Source organism: Lathamus discolor, chromosome 4 (genome assembly GCF_037157495.1).
Source record: "Lathamus discolor isolate bLatDis1 chromosome 4, bLatDis1.hap1, whole genome shotgun sequence".
NCBI lineage: Eukaryota > Metazoa > Chordata > Aves > Psittaciformes > Psittacidae > Lathamus > Lathamus discolor.
This window is the reverse complement of record NC_088887.1, coordinates 41,814,871-41,834,090: the sequence shown is the minus strand read 5'-3', so window position 1 is coordinate 41,834,090 and position 19,220 is coordinate 41,814,871. Positions and strand designations below refer to the sequence as shown.

The following is a 19,220-nucleotide window of genomic DNA, read 5'->3' as shown; positions in this document are numbered from 1 at the left end:
GATGTGTAGTTATTTCCTCAAGTGAATGAAATGAGGAAATTCCCACCTCCTCCCTCGCTGTATTACCAAAATCATAGACAAACATATGCTGGTTTTGCTGCTTTATTTTTCATTATATTATTTCTAGCACCAAAAGCTAGCTCAAAGATAGCATCATGACAAAACTGAGTGGAGTCTGGGTATCAAAATCTACGCATGTTTCTTAGATATGAGACAGGACGTGTGCAATCAACATCTCTGACGGAAACATGCACTTCCCAAAGGCCCAGAAAACTGGTGTTTTTTTTAGCATTATGCCTAGTGGCAAGGAAACCATCAAGTGCTGGACTGATCAGCAAAGATGAATCTGACTTGAGGCTGCCTTCTGCGACAAAGTAGAAAGTGTGGGGCTGGTAAGTTCCAAAAAGCTTGGAGAGCATAAAAATGGGATGTTCACAACTTAACCAGGGAAGAAAACCCCACAGCAGGGAGAGCTGGTTTTCCAGCCAAACACGAGTGCTACCATTGGCACTCTGCCTGCTAGGAAGGTGGCCAAGGCACTGAGACACTGGCAGTATGGGGTGCAGGGTGCACACCTAAGGCAAGGACTGCCAAAGAGGAAATGCTTGGTTGACTGCTGAACCTCAGTAAAAACCACTGCACCTTGTATACCATAATTGCGTGCTTTATTGATATACACAGTAAAGCAGTATATAATACAATAGTAAGGCATATATTTGGTGAAATTTGGTATGTTGTGAAAAAATGCAGTAAAACAGAAGTTTATAAAAATAATTAGTAAATGTTACAGTGTTGGTGTTAAAACACAATATATTATGATATCCATGTAATAAACCAGTACTGAGTAACAATGAAATAACATGCCATACGGTACTTATGTATTCAACTACACTGATTATGTTTTACAGTTTAATACTTTGTCATTATAAGGAATATGAAATAATTCCCGTTATGCTTAAAAAAGCAGCGATAAAGCTTTCAACTTCTTAAATATTTTTTGACAGACTCACTCCAAAACTAAGATCTAGAAAGTAAAACAAACAAAACAAAACCCTGATGAAAACAACCGTGCAATCCATTTTTCCTCCATTTTCTTTTGAAGAGAAGGTTTAACATATAAGGGTGGGGAAAAAAAAGAAGAAACCCATCTCTTTCTCACATTTCAATTTAAACCTTCTGATAAAAAAGGACCATGAGAAATACTGAGGGTTTCTATTGTAATAAAGTGTTAAAAAAGCTCTTTATTAGGAAAGCAGAGGTTGGGGGGGATTGTACTTGTACTTTGTAAATGGTTATCATTGTTGGTATTATTTAAACAATGAGACTTGGTAACACAATGGACATATGGTGATGATGTAACATTACCTGTACGTAATTGTCAGGAACACCACAAAACCAAAGTGAGGTAGAAATAGCATGACTAGCCATGTTCAATGTTAACTAGCATTCTAAATAAAATCTTTCCCAAGTTTTATTACACTTCATACAAGAAGAGGTAACAGATTATTTTACTCTTGCAATATAGAGTCAGATGATGTGTTTCTACATATTCTAAGGTAAAATTAAAAGCTGGTTAAGAGAATGAAGTGGTAAAGCTTTTGCTGACAGCACCTCATACCCAAATCTACCTCTCATGAGCTGCAGCCAAGCCGGCTAATCTGTTTGCTATCAGTTCCTCTCTTTCTCATGTTGCTGTTAGTTGTGCAGGATTACTTGTAGAGAGAAATGGGGAAGGAGAAAGGACTAGGGCCTTTGTGTTGGTGATAAGTATCTCATGGAGCAGTGTGACTACCTTTACCTGATCACCATGTGCGCGTAAGAACAGCAGTAACTCTTCTACAGCCTTTCCTGAAGGACGCTTGCAGCATTACAGCTCCTTGGGACTCGCTGCTGTAGCAGGTTGAGACACATGTGGAAAGCTCTGTTTTTATTTTCCAGAGGATTGAGGAGCTTCACGCTCATTAACAGCACCAGGAGCTGGACAAGCAATGGTGCTCTGTGAATAACCTACTTGTGCTTCAGGTCAGAAGCTGATCCCACAGGGGGTCAGGAGGAACATCTATCTCCCTTTCTTCTCTCCTCTGCAGCAAAGGTGATGCCACCTGTGAGGGGAGACCTGTGCCCAGCTCCTGCTGAAGCAGTAGCAGCCAGTGGAGTGTCAGACACCAGGGTCCAAAGGTTTAGTTTAATCTGGTAAGGCAATTTCTACTTTACTAATAGCATTCAGGAATTTAGTCAGCAGAGAAAACGCTGGCACATAAGATGGTCATTGAATTCTCTCCTTCTGGGTTGTTTTTTCTTTTGTTGTTGTTTTTTTTTTTGTTGTTGTTGTTGGTTTTTTGTTTGTTTTGTTTTTGTGGGGTTTTTTTTCTTAGAGTGTTTTTTTTTTTTTTTTGCATTTTCTGTCATGTAATGTGCTCTTTCATTTAATTATTGCAAACTAGCTGTGTAATTCATGTAATCCTTAATTTTACTGGCAAGAGGCAACATAACTACTTTCACTGGAAGTTCAAGAGCTTCTTTTTTTAAGCTAGCCCTAGTCAGACAAAACCAATGAGAAATGTAAGTAAATATAAGTTGGCCATTTTGGTGTTGCTGCAGGAAATACTGTTTTTCCTTTTTCTTTTTGCTAGGCAAGGAAAAGAACACAGGACATGAATCTCTCTGATGTAGTTACAGAGCTGAAATGAAACCAAACAAATGCACTGCCTCAGTAATTTTTTTTTGTGTGTTTTTTTAAAGGGGGTTTCTATAAACATTTTTATAAAGCACACTTTAGTTTACAATCTTTCATTATAACTGTTATAAATTTTTTTAAACAACCCGAAATGCGTTCCATATAAAGAAATGGCAAGTTATTTAGCTATCAAGATTTTACATGTTGTTTTCTTATAATTTTTTGTACAATTGCATAGACGTGTAAAACTTGCCATTGTTAACAAAACAGTAACAGACTTAGGAAACTACTGAAATCTACAGTATAGTACCACTACCCTTCACAAAAATATAGATTTGTTTTCTTGTAAACTCTTACAGTCTAATCCTCTTTGTAGTATGAATATTATAAAAACCATGCGGGATGCCTGAAGTTGTAAAACACATCTTGCTATTCTAACACCTTGTCGTCGGTCATCACTGTCACTAAGGTTTCCATCGCTCTTCCCAAGTCATCTGCCATGTGGAAAAGGCTTCCTACATTGTGGCCTGAAAAAGAAAGTCGAAGAGAACATTAAAGGAAGACAACACAGCAGTATGTTGGTAGGAATGAATGTTTTACTAGGGAGGCTGAGCACAGATCCGTCACTTTCCAAGTACCACTTGCTGCCATTCCCAGGAATACACTGGAGAACACTCTTTCAAATGTCTCCTGGATGAGTCCAATATTTTGTCCTTAGCAAAAGTTGCTGGTTTTGCAGAACACTTAGCAATACTGGCTTGAATGGCTGTGGTAAACTATGCTGATGATAAGCCAGTATGTTTGTGTTTCAAGAAACCCCACCCTGTAGTGACGAAGCTTCATCGTTACGAATGTTCACCAAAAGGAAGGATTAAATATATCAACATCACAGAAAAGTTTCTGACTGGTGCTGCAAATGTTTGACCATTCAAAGTCTATCAAGGAGAGAAACAGAAACAAACAGACCAGCAGTAATTAACTAAATCATTAAACCCAAGAGGTCCCCGCAGGATACCTGCACAGATACTAAAATGTTGAGGGCTGCAGCTCATTCAATCATTTTTTTTAATATTCTTTGCTTCTCAAACAGCAGTTCAGCACAAAGATGCCAGTTATCAAGTATGTACTATACAGTGGTTCACTGCACATTTCTCCTCACCTGTGAAGAGTAAGGTCCTATCACCACAGCCCATTGTCCTCCTACATAGAAGTGATAAACAACCACAGACCACAGTTCTGGAGCTGAAACCTGTAACAACTTCTCACACTCATATCTGCTGAAAATGTAAAGGAAAGGTAGCAGTGCTGATCAGCAGTAAGAAATGGCTTTATCACAATGAAAAACTAAGCAGACTTGAAGGCAGAGAGATCAAATTGCCAAAAGTTGCCATTTCAGGCCCTTGGCAAATGCTGCCTCATCTCCAGTTGCTGTTCAGAAGAGTGTGGGTCTCCTGCAAGTCCTGCATCAAGATTTGCAGCCCTCTATGTCTCAAATGCCCTCTGGCATCTCAAACACAGAGGCATCATGGTCTATACATCTGAACCGAATCTGGAGTCTCCCAACTGGAAAAATATATGACAAATCTAAGCACTCTACAAGATGAGCATCCAAACGAAGGACCAAGTGTTCAAGATTTCTTGCAAGGACAAGGAGGAATGAGAAGACAGGTCTTTAAACAAGCAGAAGGAAATTATACTCCACACAGCACATAATTGTATTACTGAACTCATCACCACAGGCTGATGTTGAGGCCAATCACATAAATGACTTAAAAAACAAATTAGAAAATAATCACTGAAGAAAGATTTATTTAGATGCAAAGAAGTGCATGTGACCTTTAATTCAAGAAGTTTCCAAGCCGCACATTGCCAGCAACTGAAATTATGTAACAGGGAAAGTACAACACAATAAAACTACATGTTGCTATGGCCTGAGGGGTTTGATTTACTCCCTGAAAATACATGTTTGGGAAAAAAATGGGCTTTACAATGCCATCTGCCCACAACTCTGCTTCCCACGAATGCTTTGCATTAGCCTGGATGAAGCCCCTCGCCACAGTCCTTCTGGAAGGAGCAACCAAGTGAATAAAGGATGTGAGTAAAGTATGCAGACACACCTTTAATGCACTCCCTACCTGTAATGCATTGAAGCCTGACTGTTACTAGTGCCCGCCTGCAAAGAGAGTGTTGCCCTGACGCAACTGTCTTCTCTAACAACAGGAGTGAACCTTCCCTGTGGAGCAAATCAAACTCACAATCCACTTCCAAATATTCATAAATTATGGTAGTCATGCACTGCTGACATTTCTGCAGAACACAGGACCTTGAAGTGACATTAGTTAATATTCATCAGCATATATGGAATTGAAAAAAAATGACCTGAGGAATACCAGGAGTATTTTTCTGGAGAACTACTACCACCTTTTACATTCAAATACTACTTGACAAGCAGCATCGATAGAGACCTGTGCTGCGCATGGTAATAATTGCCAGGTATCGATACAAAGAAATACTTGGTTCTAATCTGGTGACAGTTTGCTAATTGTACTAATGCACAGTGAAACAGGTGCATCAAACTTCAATTTCATCTATAAATCATTAAGGTATAGACATACTATTAGTCATAAGCAAAAACTTCTAATTTGCTCATCAGCATATCAGGTAACAGTGCCTGCCAAGTTTCGGACAAAACACAGTTTACTTTAAAGTAAATGTATGCTACCACATTTGTTTTAGATGTAAGGGATAATCTTTCTTATTGACACCATGCAGGCTGAAATCAATCCAGCAAATTATGCCATGGAAAGTGAAAATTCAAAGAAGCTATATGAAAACAACACCCTGTTTTTGATGGGAGATGCTTATGTAAACAGACTTGTAACTGTCACTGGTTTGATCTACTTACCTGAAACTCTGACATGGCTCAGGTACATCTGTAGCATGTGCCATTACAGCTTTAGTGGACTAACACTGATATAACTGCAGTGAGTGCAGCATCCTGCCTCTACAAACCACTTTCAAGAAATCTCTAGGCTTTAAATATTCGTCTGTTTCCTGTTCAGCAACCCAGAGATACGAGACAGAGCAGTCAGGAGAGTTGTAACTGGCTAGCTAGCTCTGAGAAACACTGCTGCCATGGTCTCTTATTCAGGTTTGTGGCAATCTGCTGTTTCTAGAAACAATGATGGGACTCCAGGGCTCTTCTGAGGCTCTACCACCACTAATTCCCAGCTCAGGAAGAGTGATAGCCCTTCCACGGGGTTAGAGCAAACTGCTAAACCCCATTTTTAGAAAAAATCGATTTGTTAGTACTGTTTTTTTTTGTCAGATACAGAGCTGTAAGGGTAACAAAGGCAAGCTGGTTTTATAGAAAGAGGCTAGGTGTAGAAAGAATAACTGCAATCAAAAATGTAGAAAAAAAGTCTCTCAGAAGTATGCCACAGTAGGTACAAACTGCTAAATTGTTCAGGTAACTAAAACACAGGCTAAGAAGACCTTCTGCATCCAGGGATCACCAGGTATTCTTTTAATCCATAAAAATTACAGGAAAGTCTGTTAGTCTTTTTTTCTTTTCTCTGTTAATTGCTGCCATATTTTCACAATAACTATGGTTCAAATCTGATCTCTCTCCACAGAAGCTGCACAGAGGCATGCTGGGGTGATTAAGGAGACACAACTCCCTCTATCCCACACCATCCATGCTACCTCTCTAGCACAGGTCTTAATTTCCTCTGCAGAAAACCTGAACAATTGTGTATCTCCTCCTGAGCCATCTGAGTTTACAGCTCAGAGCATGATGATAAACATCTGCTGACTGCAGTTTATGTTAATAGCTGGACTGTAAAGTGCGACAGCTTGTTGACAGCAGTCAACAGCAGGACAGTTGTGGGATGGAGGACATGCCAGAAGAGAGGGCAGTGCAACAGTGCTCCAGCCACTCAGCTGGTGAACATATGCCATGATGTACTGGTACTCTATGTGCAATGAATGCACCCTTTTCTATACTGCCTGTTACCTAAATAAGGGCTCAGATGTACTCACTGGTTTTATATAGCTCTACATATTCTGTTGAATACTGCTTACTTGCCCTCTCTAAGACTGAAACACAGGACACTGGGATTTTTGATTAACAAGCAAATGAGAAAAATACTGTCCTAAAATCACTTGGAAAAATATAAATCATAGCTGTCCACTCATTATTATTCATATCTTTAAAGTAATGCCACCAAAGAGGGCATCAATTCTGTTTTGGTTTGGTTTTTTTTTTTTAAACATTAAAGCTGAAAAAGTTTTCCCCAGGCTTAAGGCACTGAGAGGTTGAGAGAAGCTACTGTGTAATAAAAAATCTAGCACACACTTTGAAATACAGCAATAAAGCTCAAAGTGGACATGGACAGTATTCACTTAGACATATAAAATGGAGGGACTATTAACACAGGTACATTTGCTTTGAAAGCAGAAAACACCTATTTCTGCAGACACTATGTCACTTCTAGTCACATGCAGAGTGATGTGCTTCACATCTGCTGAATTTGCTTTAGACACTCTACTGGAATTAAGGCCCTTGGGTGAGGGTGCAGTAACTGAATAACAACCTTACACTACAGCTTGTCAGAGAAATAAACGTAAAGCATTCAGACTTGAAAGAGTGGACAGAAAGTAAATTAATAAACCTGAACACAATGCAGTGCTTTTTTTTTTGGTGGCAGATTTCTAACCCTTCCCTGTCAAAAGAAAAATCCTTCCTGCTGGTAGCCTGGATTTTGATTCCCTTACTCATATTGAATAATGCTACAAAATCCACAGCATTACACATGAAAACAATACCTAATGTGAGTAATGGGATCAAAACCTGGCAGGGTGGGTTTAAAACAGCATGATCTGCTTTTGTGCAAATGGAGTCATACATAAAGCAAAAACTGTTCTATACCTTAGCTCATACACTTCATAATCAGATGGAGAATGGCGTTTCATATTCAGCTCTGCAAGTTACCAAGCCCTTCTGGAACCATCAGTGGTAACAAGTACAGCTGGAGAATGGTGAGTGATTCACTGAAGTCAACTTTTTTAGGATTAAACTACTGGGGTATCTGATTAGGCAAGGCATGCACATTTTCCTATCTATTTATTATTTTTTATTAATTTTATCAAGTATGCCTTCAGCAGCAGAAGCTTCTTCTGAATAATATACATAAATCTGAATGAGGATACTGGAAATCAACAACCCACTTTGCTGAGCTGGAGAACAATTCTCAGGCTGTATGAGCCAAGAACATGTAGGGCTGAAAATAATTTCCATTAAATTTCTGGACTGGTGCAGTCTGTAAATGACATCCCAAGCACCCCATTTTTGATCCATATGAGAGAGGACCTGCCATTTGAGGACAGACTCAACCACACCGAGGATCTTACACCTAGAAGTGTCTGGACCCGTGCCAGCTCCTACAGCCAATGCAGAGAACCACAGTATTTCAAGGCACCACACTGGAACAAATCCTGGCTTACCCAAGGCAGCCTGTCAGTGACTGGGGGTTTACAGCAGCACTGCTAAAAACCCCAGGGCAGTGTGCTTCCATGAGCCCCACTCTCTGCACCAGCAGAAGTTTGCAAACTGGGTTACCCTTCAATTTCTGCCTCATCCACACTGAACATCATCTGTGCAGGAAAGGTCATTTCACAGCTACTTGCAATTGCACTCAGGCAGCCTCTGAATATTTCATCTTTAATAATAATTTTCACTAGGAATTCAGCTTTCAAACCTTGTATCTGGTTGGCGAGTGAAGAGCAGCTTCACAGAGGAAAAATCAAGGCTCTCTGGAAATACTTTCAAAGGTGCTATGACAACACAGCTCAAAATGCTTTTCTCCATTAACAAGCAGTGAAGTATAAATTCTATAATCTATTTTGCAGCAAACCAACCATGTCCAAAGTGTACAGTGAAAACCATCGCCCATTTGCATTGCCGAATACAACACTGTGGAGCTGGTGAATGTTAGTAGCATTCTTCATTCTGCAATAGTATACCAGGAAATTAATAAAACACCTGAATCTCTTATACCTCTCAACTCTCACTGTTCTAAAGAAAAAGAAAAAACCTGTTTAGTAACTGCAGATGATGGTTGGTATATTGGCACATGTATGTACATACAATTGTGAGTATGTAAGCAGGACAACAAGAGACATGGGTCTCCCTGTTCTGCTTACATACAAGAGCAACAGAACACAAGTCAATGACTGCAGCATAGCTGCTTACCACATTTGTCATACAGAGGTGTAATTTTAATGTACTGTTTTCTCCTCCCCAGTCCTGATTTTCCATCTCTGGGAGGATGTACGAAAATGCAGGTCACTGAGCTGCCACTGTCTCCACTGAAAGTTGAGAGGTACGCTACTGTTAGAGCACACACGTGGAATGCACTCGGCAAATACCAAACCCAAAGCAAAAGAAAACCACCCCCACCCTTCACCAAACCCAAGCAAACCCGTGCTGCCGTCACACTCATGCTGGACACAGAAAGCAAGCTGTGACAAACAGAAGCCATGGCAGTGAGCCTGCATCTCACTAACCTCTCTCACTGGCTTTCCAGGGGCATTTCTTCCTTTAGGAACAGAGAGAGGAAGTGGAAGAAATATCAGAAAAGAAAGGGAAAAAACCACATGTGAATACATATTTTACACTGTAAGAGACATTTCAATTCCCACTCAGGAATTTAATATAAAATAACTGCATTTCTGCTTTACACGAAGACTGAAAGTGTACTGAAATCCAGTAATGAGTCTGACATGATTTATTCAAGCATAATTCTGTAATCTGTGACTTGGTTTTAACGTAGCAAAAACACTTGAGAAAACCACTAAAACTAACTTACAGGCCTTTCAGCTGAGGATAAGGATAGCAGAGAAGATGTAAATTCACCTTCTGAGCATCCAGACTTCCTCAGCTTGAGTACTTCTACCAATCAGTGGCAAAATGATGTTTCTCCAATGTCAAATTAACTCATCCACACATTTAAGTTTTATTATGGCCTACATACATATATACAGGTATACATCTACACATACGCATACACACATTTTCCACCTAGAGCTGCACACTGGGAACATAACATGCTCAACATTAAAGATAAATACATTCCATAAGATATTTCCAACAAGCTGATCTGCAGGCACTGTGAAACTGGAGAACAGAATGAAAAAGGGAGAAAAAAAAATTAAGGGGATAAAAGGGAAAGTATCTTATCACTTTCAAGTTGCACTGCTAAAATGGAGGAGTCCGTAATGGGCTGAGCTGAAAAGATGTTCCTAAGGAGCCTTCACAGAAGCCAAACTTGAATCATACTGATTCTTCCCAAACACTTATCATAGCATATTTGTTTTTAACAAAAGAAAGCCAGGTGTCAATCAACAGTAGAGACACCTCTTCTTTTCCCTCCACATCCACAGTGGGTGATAAAACACTTGCTGTCTCCAGAAGCAATGTCCCACTGCCACTGGCACTTTACTGCCAGCACCACCACTGCTTGACTTGGAGTCTTCAGTGAAAAAGTCACTGGTCAAGAGAGATGATGCTCTTTGCCCCAGAGTTGTTGTAAATGATGTAATTGTAAATGAAGTATGGGACAATGTGGAGAGATACAGACACAAACAGGAGAACACATGGTCAGTAACCTAACTGCTGTTGAGTTTTTTTTCTAGGTATGGCAGCCTGCAGGAGAAGGGAAGGAAGACAACAAATAGCTTTGCAGGCATTTTACAAGGAGCAGAACAAGGATCAGCATCACAGCAAAGCTGAGCAGGGGTGGTAAAGGAGAGGAGGACAGGGCAGAGGAAGTGAATGGCATCACTGACCACCACAGGTCACAGCCACCACTCAGCTGCAAACTCTAGGCAGTGGACACAGCTGGTGCAGCCTCTGAAGGGCCTGGACAGCAAAGGTTATGATTTATAGAACAGAGGAAGTTTTATTCCCTTCCTTCCTCTCTTGCTCTCCACAGAAGTATGCTTACTATTAGAAATGATCATAGAATCATAGAATGGTTAGGGTTGGAAGGGACCTTAAAGATCACCTAGTTCTAACCCCCTGCTACGGGCAGGGACACCTTCTGCTAGACCAGGTTGCTCATAGCCCCAACCAACCTGGACTTGAACACTGCTAGGGATGGGGCATAACAGGTTTACAGTCATGCTTCGCAGGCGGGTTTTTATTTTGCTAAGGGAAGCCACAATTCAGGTTGTCTATACCACACATGCTAGTGGTGCACAGAGGTACCAGGGTGAGCTTGATGGCCCAGAGAGGTGTCACTTCAGTTCTAAGAACTTCACATTGCAGGCCAGCCTAATTCTCTTGGATTTATATGAGCACTTACGCAGCCTGTGACCTCCTCTGGTGATTGATCAGGAGCCATGAATTCCCTAAAAAATGCCTCCCAGGAGGGAAGATGAGAAGCTCTCACAAATATAAATCATGTAACAGAAAATCCTTGAAAATGAAGATATAAAATTCATTGCACCCTTTGGTCTTCTGACGTACAGCCCCAGGGTTTAGGTGAGTAGATGATCTAGCTAAGGCCTCCAGAAACTGCAGCAGGATATAGCGAGGTGTTCAAGAGTCCTGGGGCACGAATGAGATGCAGCAGAGGACAGTTCATTTTGGGTCAAGAGGAAAGAAGGAACTGCCTACACGCAAATTACTGGATCCTTTTGGAGGTCTTAAAAAATGCCTACCTGTCTCCACAAGCGCCTAAGACTGCAGCTACACTGTGTCTAGTTTAAATATCTAGGAGACAGACTGGATTCTCTTTGAAAGTGAATATATTTAAAGGTAACTGGGATAGCTCTGCACCACACAAAACAGCTGGTGAGAAAAGGCTGGGGTGAGTAATCAGCCCTAGAATTTGTTAACTGCAACAAAGAGCAGCACTACTACAGTAAGCTTTCTTTCAGAGGGAGATTAAAAAGGGTTTAATGGATTTTACTTTATTTTCTTCTTTGCATATGAATGAATGTGTGTCTCTTAAGTTTTACGGCAAGGAGTATGGTTTCACGTAAATTGCAGAGGAAGAAGATTGCCTGTATTGCCATGGTGTCCTGGGTTCAGCAGTAGCAGTCATTTTTTCTCCTTCTTAGTAGCTAGTGCAATGCTATGTTTTCATTTTTCGGCCTGGGAAGAGAGCTGATAACACCGATGTTTTTGGTTGCTGCTCAAATGTTTGGTCTGGCCAAGGACTTTCTGAGCCTCATGCTCTGCCAGGGAGGAGGGGAGGCTGGGAGGAAGCAGGGACAGGACACCTGACCCAAACTGACCAAAGAGGTATTCCATACCACAGCACGTCATGTCCACGATGTCACGGGGAGTTACCCGGAAGGGCTGGGACTGCAGGGTTGGACGAGGTATCGGTCGGTGCTCGACTAGGGGGAGTGGGGCGAGTTGTTTGTTGGCTGGTGTTGAGGTGTTGTATTCTTTTCTCTTGTTATTTCCTTTATCATTATTACCATTGGTGGTAGCAGTAGTGGTTTGTGTTATACCTTAGTTACTGGGCTGTTCTTATCTCAACCCGTGGGAGTTGCATTCTTTTCGATTCTCCTCTCTGTCCCTCCAGGAGCAGGGGGAGGGCAAGAAGTGGGGGAGGGAGTGGACGAGCTGTGTGGATTGGTTTAAACCACGACACATGGTTCTGAAAATTTGTATTCTATAAGGCATCAAAATACTGATACACAATCCACAGGTGCCTAATTATCTATTATTACGGCTCAAATCAAGATTTCCTGCCCTTACAAAATCGCAGTCTTTCTGTTTTGGAAATCTACATGACATTGTATCACAGGCAAAGGTACACAGGGAGTGATCGAATCAAACCTTAAATCAGAGGCATTAATAGAAATTTCATCTATGCAGATTCATAGAATCACAGAATGGTTTGGGTTGGAAGGGACCTTAAGGATCATCTAGTTCCAACCCCTCTGCCAAGAGCAGGGACAGCTTCCATCATACAAGGTTGCTCAAAGCCTCATGCAACCTGGCCTTGAACACTTCGAGGGATGGGGCAGCCAAACTTCTCTGGGCTGTAATTTCATAGCATGAGACAACAAATGTATCAAGCAATACTATGTTAAATAATAACAGTGAGTACTGATCCCTCTCCAAGTGTTTTCATGTTATGTCATGGCCTCTGAACTCTTCTGAGCCACTGTGGTCACATTTCTAACCACTTATCTCCCCCTTCCTTATTATCCACCATCAAGGGCCTGCATTGAAGGCCTGGGAAGTTCTCTCATCAACTTCAGTTAGCTCAGGAACTTCTGCCCTTAAATTCCTCTCTGAGCTTTATTCATAGAAAGCATTTGCCACAAAACAGTAACTGCAAAGCACAGCGTGGTCTGCCATGAGATCCACCTGAAGCGGTGCAATTTGTTTGTTTTTCAGTGCTGCAGAAGAGATGGACTTGGCTTTAATACTGGCCTGCCAATCTTACTTTCTAACTGTGAACCAATTCCCTGGAGATTTAGAAGCTTGGGCACAAATATAGCGTGAAAATGTTCTCCTCTGTGGCCCATTATCAACCAGGGTCAAATAAACCACTGAGGTGGTATTTAATGGTAGATTTCCACTAAATGTCAGACCTCTGGCTTTGACATCTGTTTTGAGTTAGCACAGCAGCTGTTTGAAGCAGCTGCAGCAGTTGTGAATTTGCTGGGAGCAGCAAAGTAAAAGAGGACTGGATGGGAAGCCTTGCAGATTAAAAGGAAAGAAAAATTCCGTAAGGACAGCAATCATCAGGTATTCAGCAGAATTTCCCTTTCCAGAAATGAAACAGCTTTCAGCACCAGCAGTCAGTTGTGCAAGGAACATGGACGTCCTATGCTCCTTATACCAAGAACTGTCAAAAGGTTAAGCTGAGAAACCCTATGAAAGGTATATAGTCACACAAGTTATTGCATCAGAGATCTGGTTGTGAAGGTCTATAACGTGATTTAACATATGCTTCTCTAAAATGCATTCAAAATGATGCTGTGAAGCCTTGATGCCCTTTTAAAAACAACTCTATGTAGCAAAAGTTTGGAAAATATCATAATCAAACCAAATCTATCTCCAGGTAAGTGGCAATTAATTACTACTACACTTTACTGCTTTGTTTCGGAAGTCCAAAATAAGAGCTACTACTTGTTTTAGAAAATTATTTCCCAAACTGAGCAAATCTTACTCTTCAGATACTATTGCTGGTATTTAAACTAAATAGTTTTGTTTTTAATTTGTGTCCTGTGATGTTCAACTATGCATCTGAGCATCCAAGCACCAAAATTCAGTCCTTTTCTGTCTTCACTGCTTATTCAACTCTTAACTTTTCTCAGGAACCAAAGACTTCAGAGTCTAGTTTGCTCTTACCATACCGTTCTGCACTCCTCCAAATTGTGGCTAACCTAAGAGCAATAGAATACCCAGAATCATGGCCCTGATTCAAAAGGGCTATCACACCCTATGCTGTGGCATGCTGGAGCTGGACATTTAACTTGAAATTTGACATGCTTATGTTTACAGACCACAAAGGAAACCTACATTTAATGTTCTGCCAGTAACTTCCCAGGCCTTTTAATATATCCCTAGATTTCCTCAATTGATTCCATGTGTAAATTTCAGGTTATTTGTATGGATGTTTGTCCCTTCCTGGATTTCGTTATTCTCCATTTCAGCCTAGGCAGGTTTTAAAATAAAATAAAAATAAAATAAAATAAAATAAAATAAAATAAAATAAAATAAAATAAAATAAAATAAAATAAAATAAAATAAAATAATAGTTACGGTTGGAAAGGACCTCAAGATCATCTAGTTCCAACCCCCCTGCCATGGACAGGGACACCTCTCACTAAACCATCCCACCCAAGGCTTCATCCAACCTGGCCTTGAACACCGCCAGGGATGGAGCACTCACAACCTCCCTGGGCAACCCACTCCAGTGCCTCACCACCCTAACAGGAAAGAATTTCCTCCTTATATCCAATCTTATATCAATTTGATGAGTGCCTTCTGCAGCTCTTCTGGAACTGTATGGTCTATGAATATCAGCAGATTTTTTCCACAATATTAGTATAAACAAATCTACTTCTAGTATTAGTCAATCTTTGGCATTTAATCCACCTTCCTTCTATATATACATCACATGTGGTGCCACCTTATCCAAGTAGTTCTTATTCACCTTTCATATGCTCCTGTATCAACAACACACTTCTAAATGCCAGACTGAGATGACTGAGTTTTCTTGCATCTGACAATTTTTTAATACTTAGTAAAAATTAATCTAAGAAAATGTATTTTTTACACATCTGTTGCCATCACTTGTTTGGGCTTATTGTTCTATTTTCTGAATACCTACAAATAGCTTCAGATTCAATGCAACCTGTAATGCAAAGAAATAAAACATTACTAGCACCACGTCTGAGTCCTTACACTATACCCTCTTCAGCTGCTTTGCTAAACTGCTTTTTCTTTTGCAGTAACACTTTGATCTTTTATTACAGATTGGAAACCCGATTTGCACCTTTCAGCAGCAAAAAGGCCTCTGATTCAGTGGTTTGTTGAGGCCAGTAAACCCTGCTTCCTTTTCTCCTTCCTGCAGTCTTGTAATACATAAGTCATATCCCTGACACCAATGGAATCTGACTGACCACATCATCCCTCATCTCACAATGACAGTCTACATGAGGCTGTGGCAGTGGATGTAAGCTTTGTTTATGTGGATATCAGTTGAATATAATTTAACCTTTAAAACTGGAGTAAAAAAAAAATTCCAGTAACTGAAGTTTGCATGAGATCTCAGCAAAACTGACAATGTCAGTAGCCTTCTATATCAGCCAGTGACTGGAAATCCATTTGCTGTGGTTGTAAGACAAACTATTTCTCACAGAAGGCCTGAACATGCCTGTTCCTCAACCAAAAGCAACTGTACAAACCTGGCATTCATGCAAATGCACCGAAAGATATATGAAGAAGAAGGAAACCTCATCAAGGTCCTAATCTCTTTAGTCAAAACGAGGTACAGTTTACACAAAAGTGAATATTATTTCTCCCAGCTGGACTAATCTTTTTGTGTAGCCAGTGGGAAAGGAAGAGACAGATTCTGGCTCAGCCCAACATGCCTTGGTCAGGCCCAGAAGAAAAGTCCTGTGGGAAAAAAAAAGTCCTGTGCCTGCTCCTGGCTGCTGCATCAGAAGCTTCTCTTAAGGCTTGTCTGAGGAGAATAGAAGACAACACATGTCAAAGACAGTGCCTCCTCCTCACTCACAGCCCTCCATGCAGCTGAAGACCATTTTTGTCCTCTATGGCTGCTAGTCAGGCATGACAGTATACAGGCTGCAATCTCTTTCAGGGATGCTCGTGATCACACACTACTCTTTTAACATGGTTACCAAATGGAGAAACAAAATAAGGGAATATATTCTTTCTCTGTATTTAAATGACTATATTTTTTGATCACCAGAATGAAAATGTGAAATTGTAGCTTAACTTATGGAATTAAAATATTAACTGATGTATGTAGTATTTCAAATACCTCATTAATTGTTATTTCATAAATTGCTCCTATTTTACTTAAAACTAAGCTCGTTTTTAAAAAAGAAACTGTCAGTGTCATTGTGATTATGAATTAGATACCACATTTGGTGAATATTTTAACACATGTATCTACATCTAGACACATGCAATCACGCAAGATCACCTTAATACAACATATTTACAGAAATGATGGTCACTGATAAGAAAGCACTGTCTGTTGCAACCTTGTGTACACAGCAACTTCAAAAATAAGTCAGTTTTTTATCTATATACTAATGTTTGAAAGATTTTACATCTCACGTCTCTGATAATAAATATCTAGGCAAATACAACTTTTTAATGTAATGCTGAGGTGGAGATGAATGTAGTTAAGAATATACTGTATCAGATTTTCTTCAATACCATCTTTCTAAATGATCCTATCTTTTGATCTATAGCATGGGATCTTATGCAGTTTATACTGCCTTCTTCTTTCACACTCACAGATGGTGCCTGGTGAGAGCTGAGCTTGCTTTGAGATCAAAGGATGAAGAACACTTCACTGAAAGTCTAGCATAATGGTTAACATATTTATCTACTAAAGAACCACTGGGTTATGTGTGACTGTGGTGAAGTCTCTGCCCCTACTGAAATCCACCTAACAGGTGTCAATAGACACTGGGAATTTCTTCGGTCAAGAGATTTATCTCTGAGCCTTCTTTCACAGGAACAAGTAGTATCCCAAAGTTACCACCTCCTGCTAAGAATCTAAACCATTTTTCCTGAACAGAATATTTCCTCTGGGCTCAGAAAAGACCTTCTTAAATGAAAAAAGGTTGAGCAAATAAAACCCTGTAATACAAATGCTTATCTTTGGCAAACAACAGGAATGAGCAAAATGGAAACACTGAAAGAAATCCTGTATCTGTAGGACAACTGCAGCCTACGCTGCACAAACAAGCAGCCCACTTGTTTTAACTCCACCATTCTGAACTATGAATCTACAGTGCTGCAAGGTCTACAAGGTCACGTCTCTGACTCAGAACTTTAATATTATTTCAAACACCATTCTTCTTGGAGAAAGGTAAAAACAGAAGAAAAATGTGCTGAGACATGTATTAAAAGTAAATCATCGAGGAGACTAACTGAAAAGTAGAAAAGCTGTGAGAAAATGAACATGGTGAAAAGGGAGAGAAGAAAATTTTCAGGAAAAAAGAATCTCAGACAGACACTGTTTCATTCACGTATCTAGCAAGGGCTACCTGTGGAGGTAGCTTAAGGTAAAGGAGAAGCCGGCTGCTTCTCACTCTAAACCAGGTTTCGCTACAGCTATTGTTAAAACAAAAAGAACAGCAAAAAACCTGAAACCAAAACACAACCCCCTGAAAAGATCAAGGAACAGAAAGCACTTTTATCTTCTTCCCTCTCATCTGCCACAGGCAGCTGCGCTCACCTCTGGAGCTGGGGAAGGAGTTGTTCAGCTGCTCCATCACTTCCTCCAAACCTGTGCTTGTGTCCTGGGGAGGGCTGAGCAACTCCTCCTCACCTGGAAAGCAAATCCACACCACTGTATAAGAGCCTCTATAAAACCATTTGCTAACAGCTTGCTGCTGCATATGTCCTTCATGAAGCTAAGGCTGTTCACTTGAACACATTTTCTGCTTAGTATGTAGTCGAAGTTTTAAAGGTGGATTTTGTTGACTATTATGTCTCTTTTTAAGGATCTAAGTGAAATTAAACAATGTATTTTAAACAATTAGCACTGACTTTTAATTTGTAAAAAGGAATTTAAGAAAGAAGCCACTCTAGTAAAAGAAGTGGGGTAAAATGTCTGCTAGGAACATTTTGTTTCATAAATGACACTCGTTTCAGCTTCTCTTATTCTATTAATGGAAAAAGAAATTGCTGTTGCGAGTGCTGCTATTGAGCAGCTTTCTAATAGTGCTGGATTCATGTCAGCACTGCTTTGCCTAAGCTACGTAAATCAGTAGAAACCCAGATTCTCATCTGCATCAGTATTAATATTTTTGACAGTTTAATTGCATCAGATTGGTGCTCCAAGAACATTCAATTGTACTGTAAAATGGTTTAGCAGCAGTTTAATAAAGCGAAATACATTTCTCCCACTGAATAATTTCTATAACCTGATTATAGGGCACCAGCTTAATGGGAAATTCAATACATTTTATTTTTACTGGGTTTTTGTTTTGGTCATAGTTTCAGATAACTAAAATCCATATGTTGATTTTACTGCAGACCCTAGCCTCCACTACGAATAAAGTATCTGAAAAAAGCATACATGTAAAGGATGTAATTTGAGTGAGTTTCTCCTTTTTTACTAGTTTTCTTTTATTCCTGTTAAAACACAAAAGCAATTTTTCCTGCTGTAATAACCATGTGAGGTACATCTTCATCTTGAAAGTGACATTCTAGCATGTCTTGCCCTACTAAACTTGAGTGATAAATTGCCTGATTTTCTTTTAGCATTTATATTCTTTAAACATTGAGGTGCTCAATGCTAGTAGAAAGCCTACTGAAAGAGATGATAAAGGAACACTTTAGGACTGCATACACTTCCTACTTAGGCTTAGTATCAGCCTCACATTAGGACCAGGAGTTTCACAAGAGTTATTAGTGGCCAAGAGTAATTTTTCCGCACTCCAGTACAAAAAGTGGGGTAAAGTTTCTCCAAGAAGCTCTGAATTCATATAAGTGATGGTCTTCATATCAGCTTCTTTTATTCCATAAATCATCTAAAAACAGCTGCTGAGACTGCTTTCAGCTTTTGACTGGTGCTTGGTGATCATACAGATCAACTCTCATCATGAGTTACTTTTGTATCACGTGTTGCACTGACAGAGGTGCCTTAGCAGAAGCAGTGTCCTTCCAGCCTCCGCTGGGTGTTAAGATGGAAACCCAAAAGTGACATCCTGCTACTTCTACCCAGGCTGAGGACCTTTATTAGAATGCCTGCAGGAAGCCACTTGGCTCTAAAGATTAAAAGAAGAGGGCTGTGGT

The 19,220-nt window shown here is 40.1% G+C and overlaps 1 protein-coding gene across 14 annotated transcripts in view; it reads right to left on the bottom strand.

Annotated features, from left to right (window-relative positions):
- Positions 1-643: 643 nt before the first annotated feature.
- Positions 644-19,220, bottom strand: part of DMD (dystrophin) — a 1,176,091-nt gene continuing 1,157,514 nt past the window's right edge. For 6 of the 14 annotated variants that reach the window (XM_065677210.1, XM_065677217.1, XM_065677211.1 and 3 more), the window contains 2 exons: positions 17,656-17,748; positions 644-3,204 (listed from right to left, as the gene is read on the bottom strand). In XM_065677210.1, the coding sequence (XP_065533282.1) occupies positions 3,107-3,204; positions 17,656-17,748 (191 nt within the window). In that variant the 3' untranslated portion in view covers positions 644-3,106. Of the gene's footprint in view, positions 3,205-9,244; positions 9,277-17,655; positions 17,749-19,220 lie in introns of all 14 variants that reach the window. The other 8 variants (XM_065677227.1, XM_065677212.1, XM_065677225.1 and 5 more) reach the window with 4 other exon arrangements.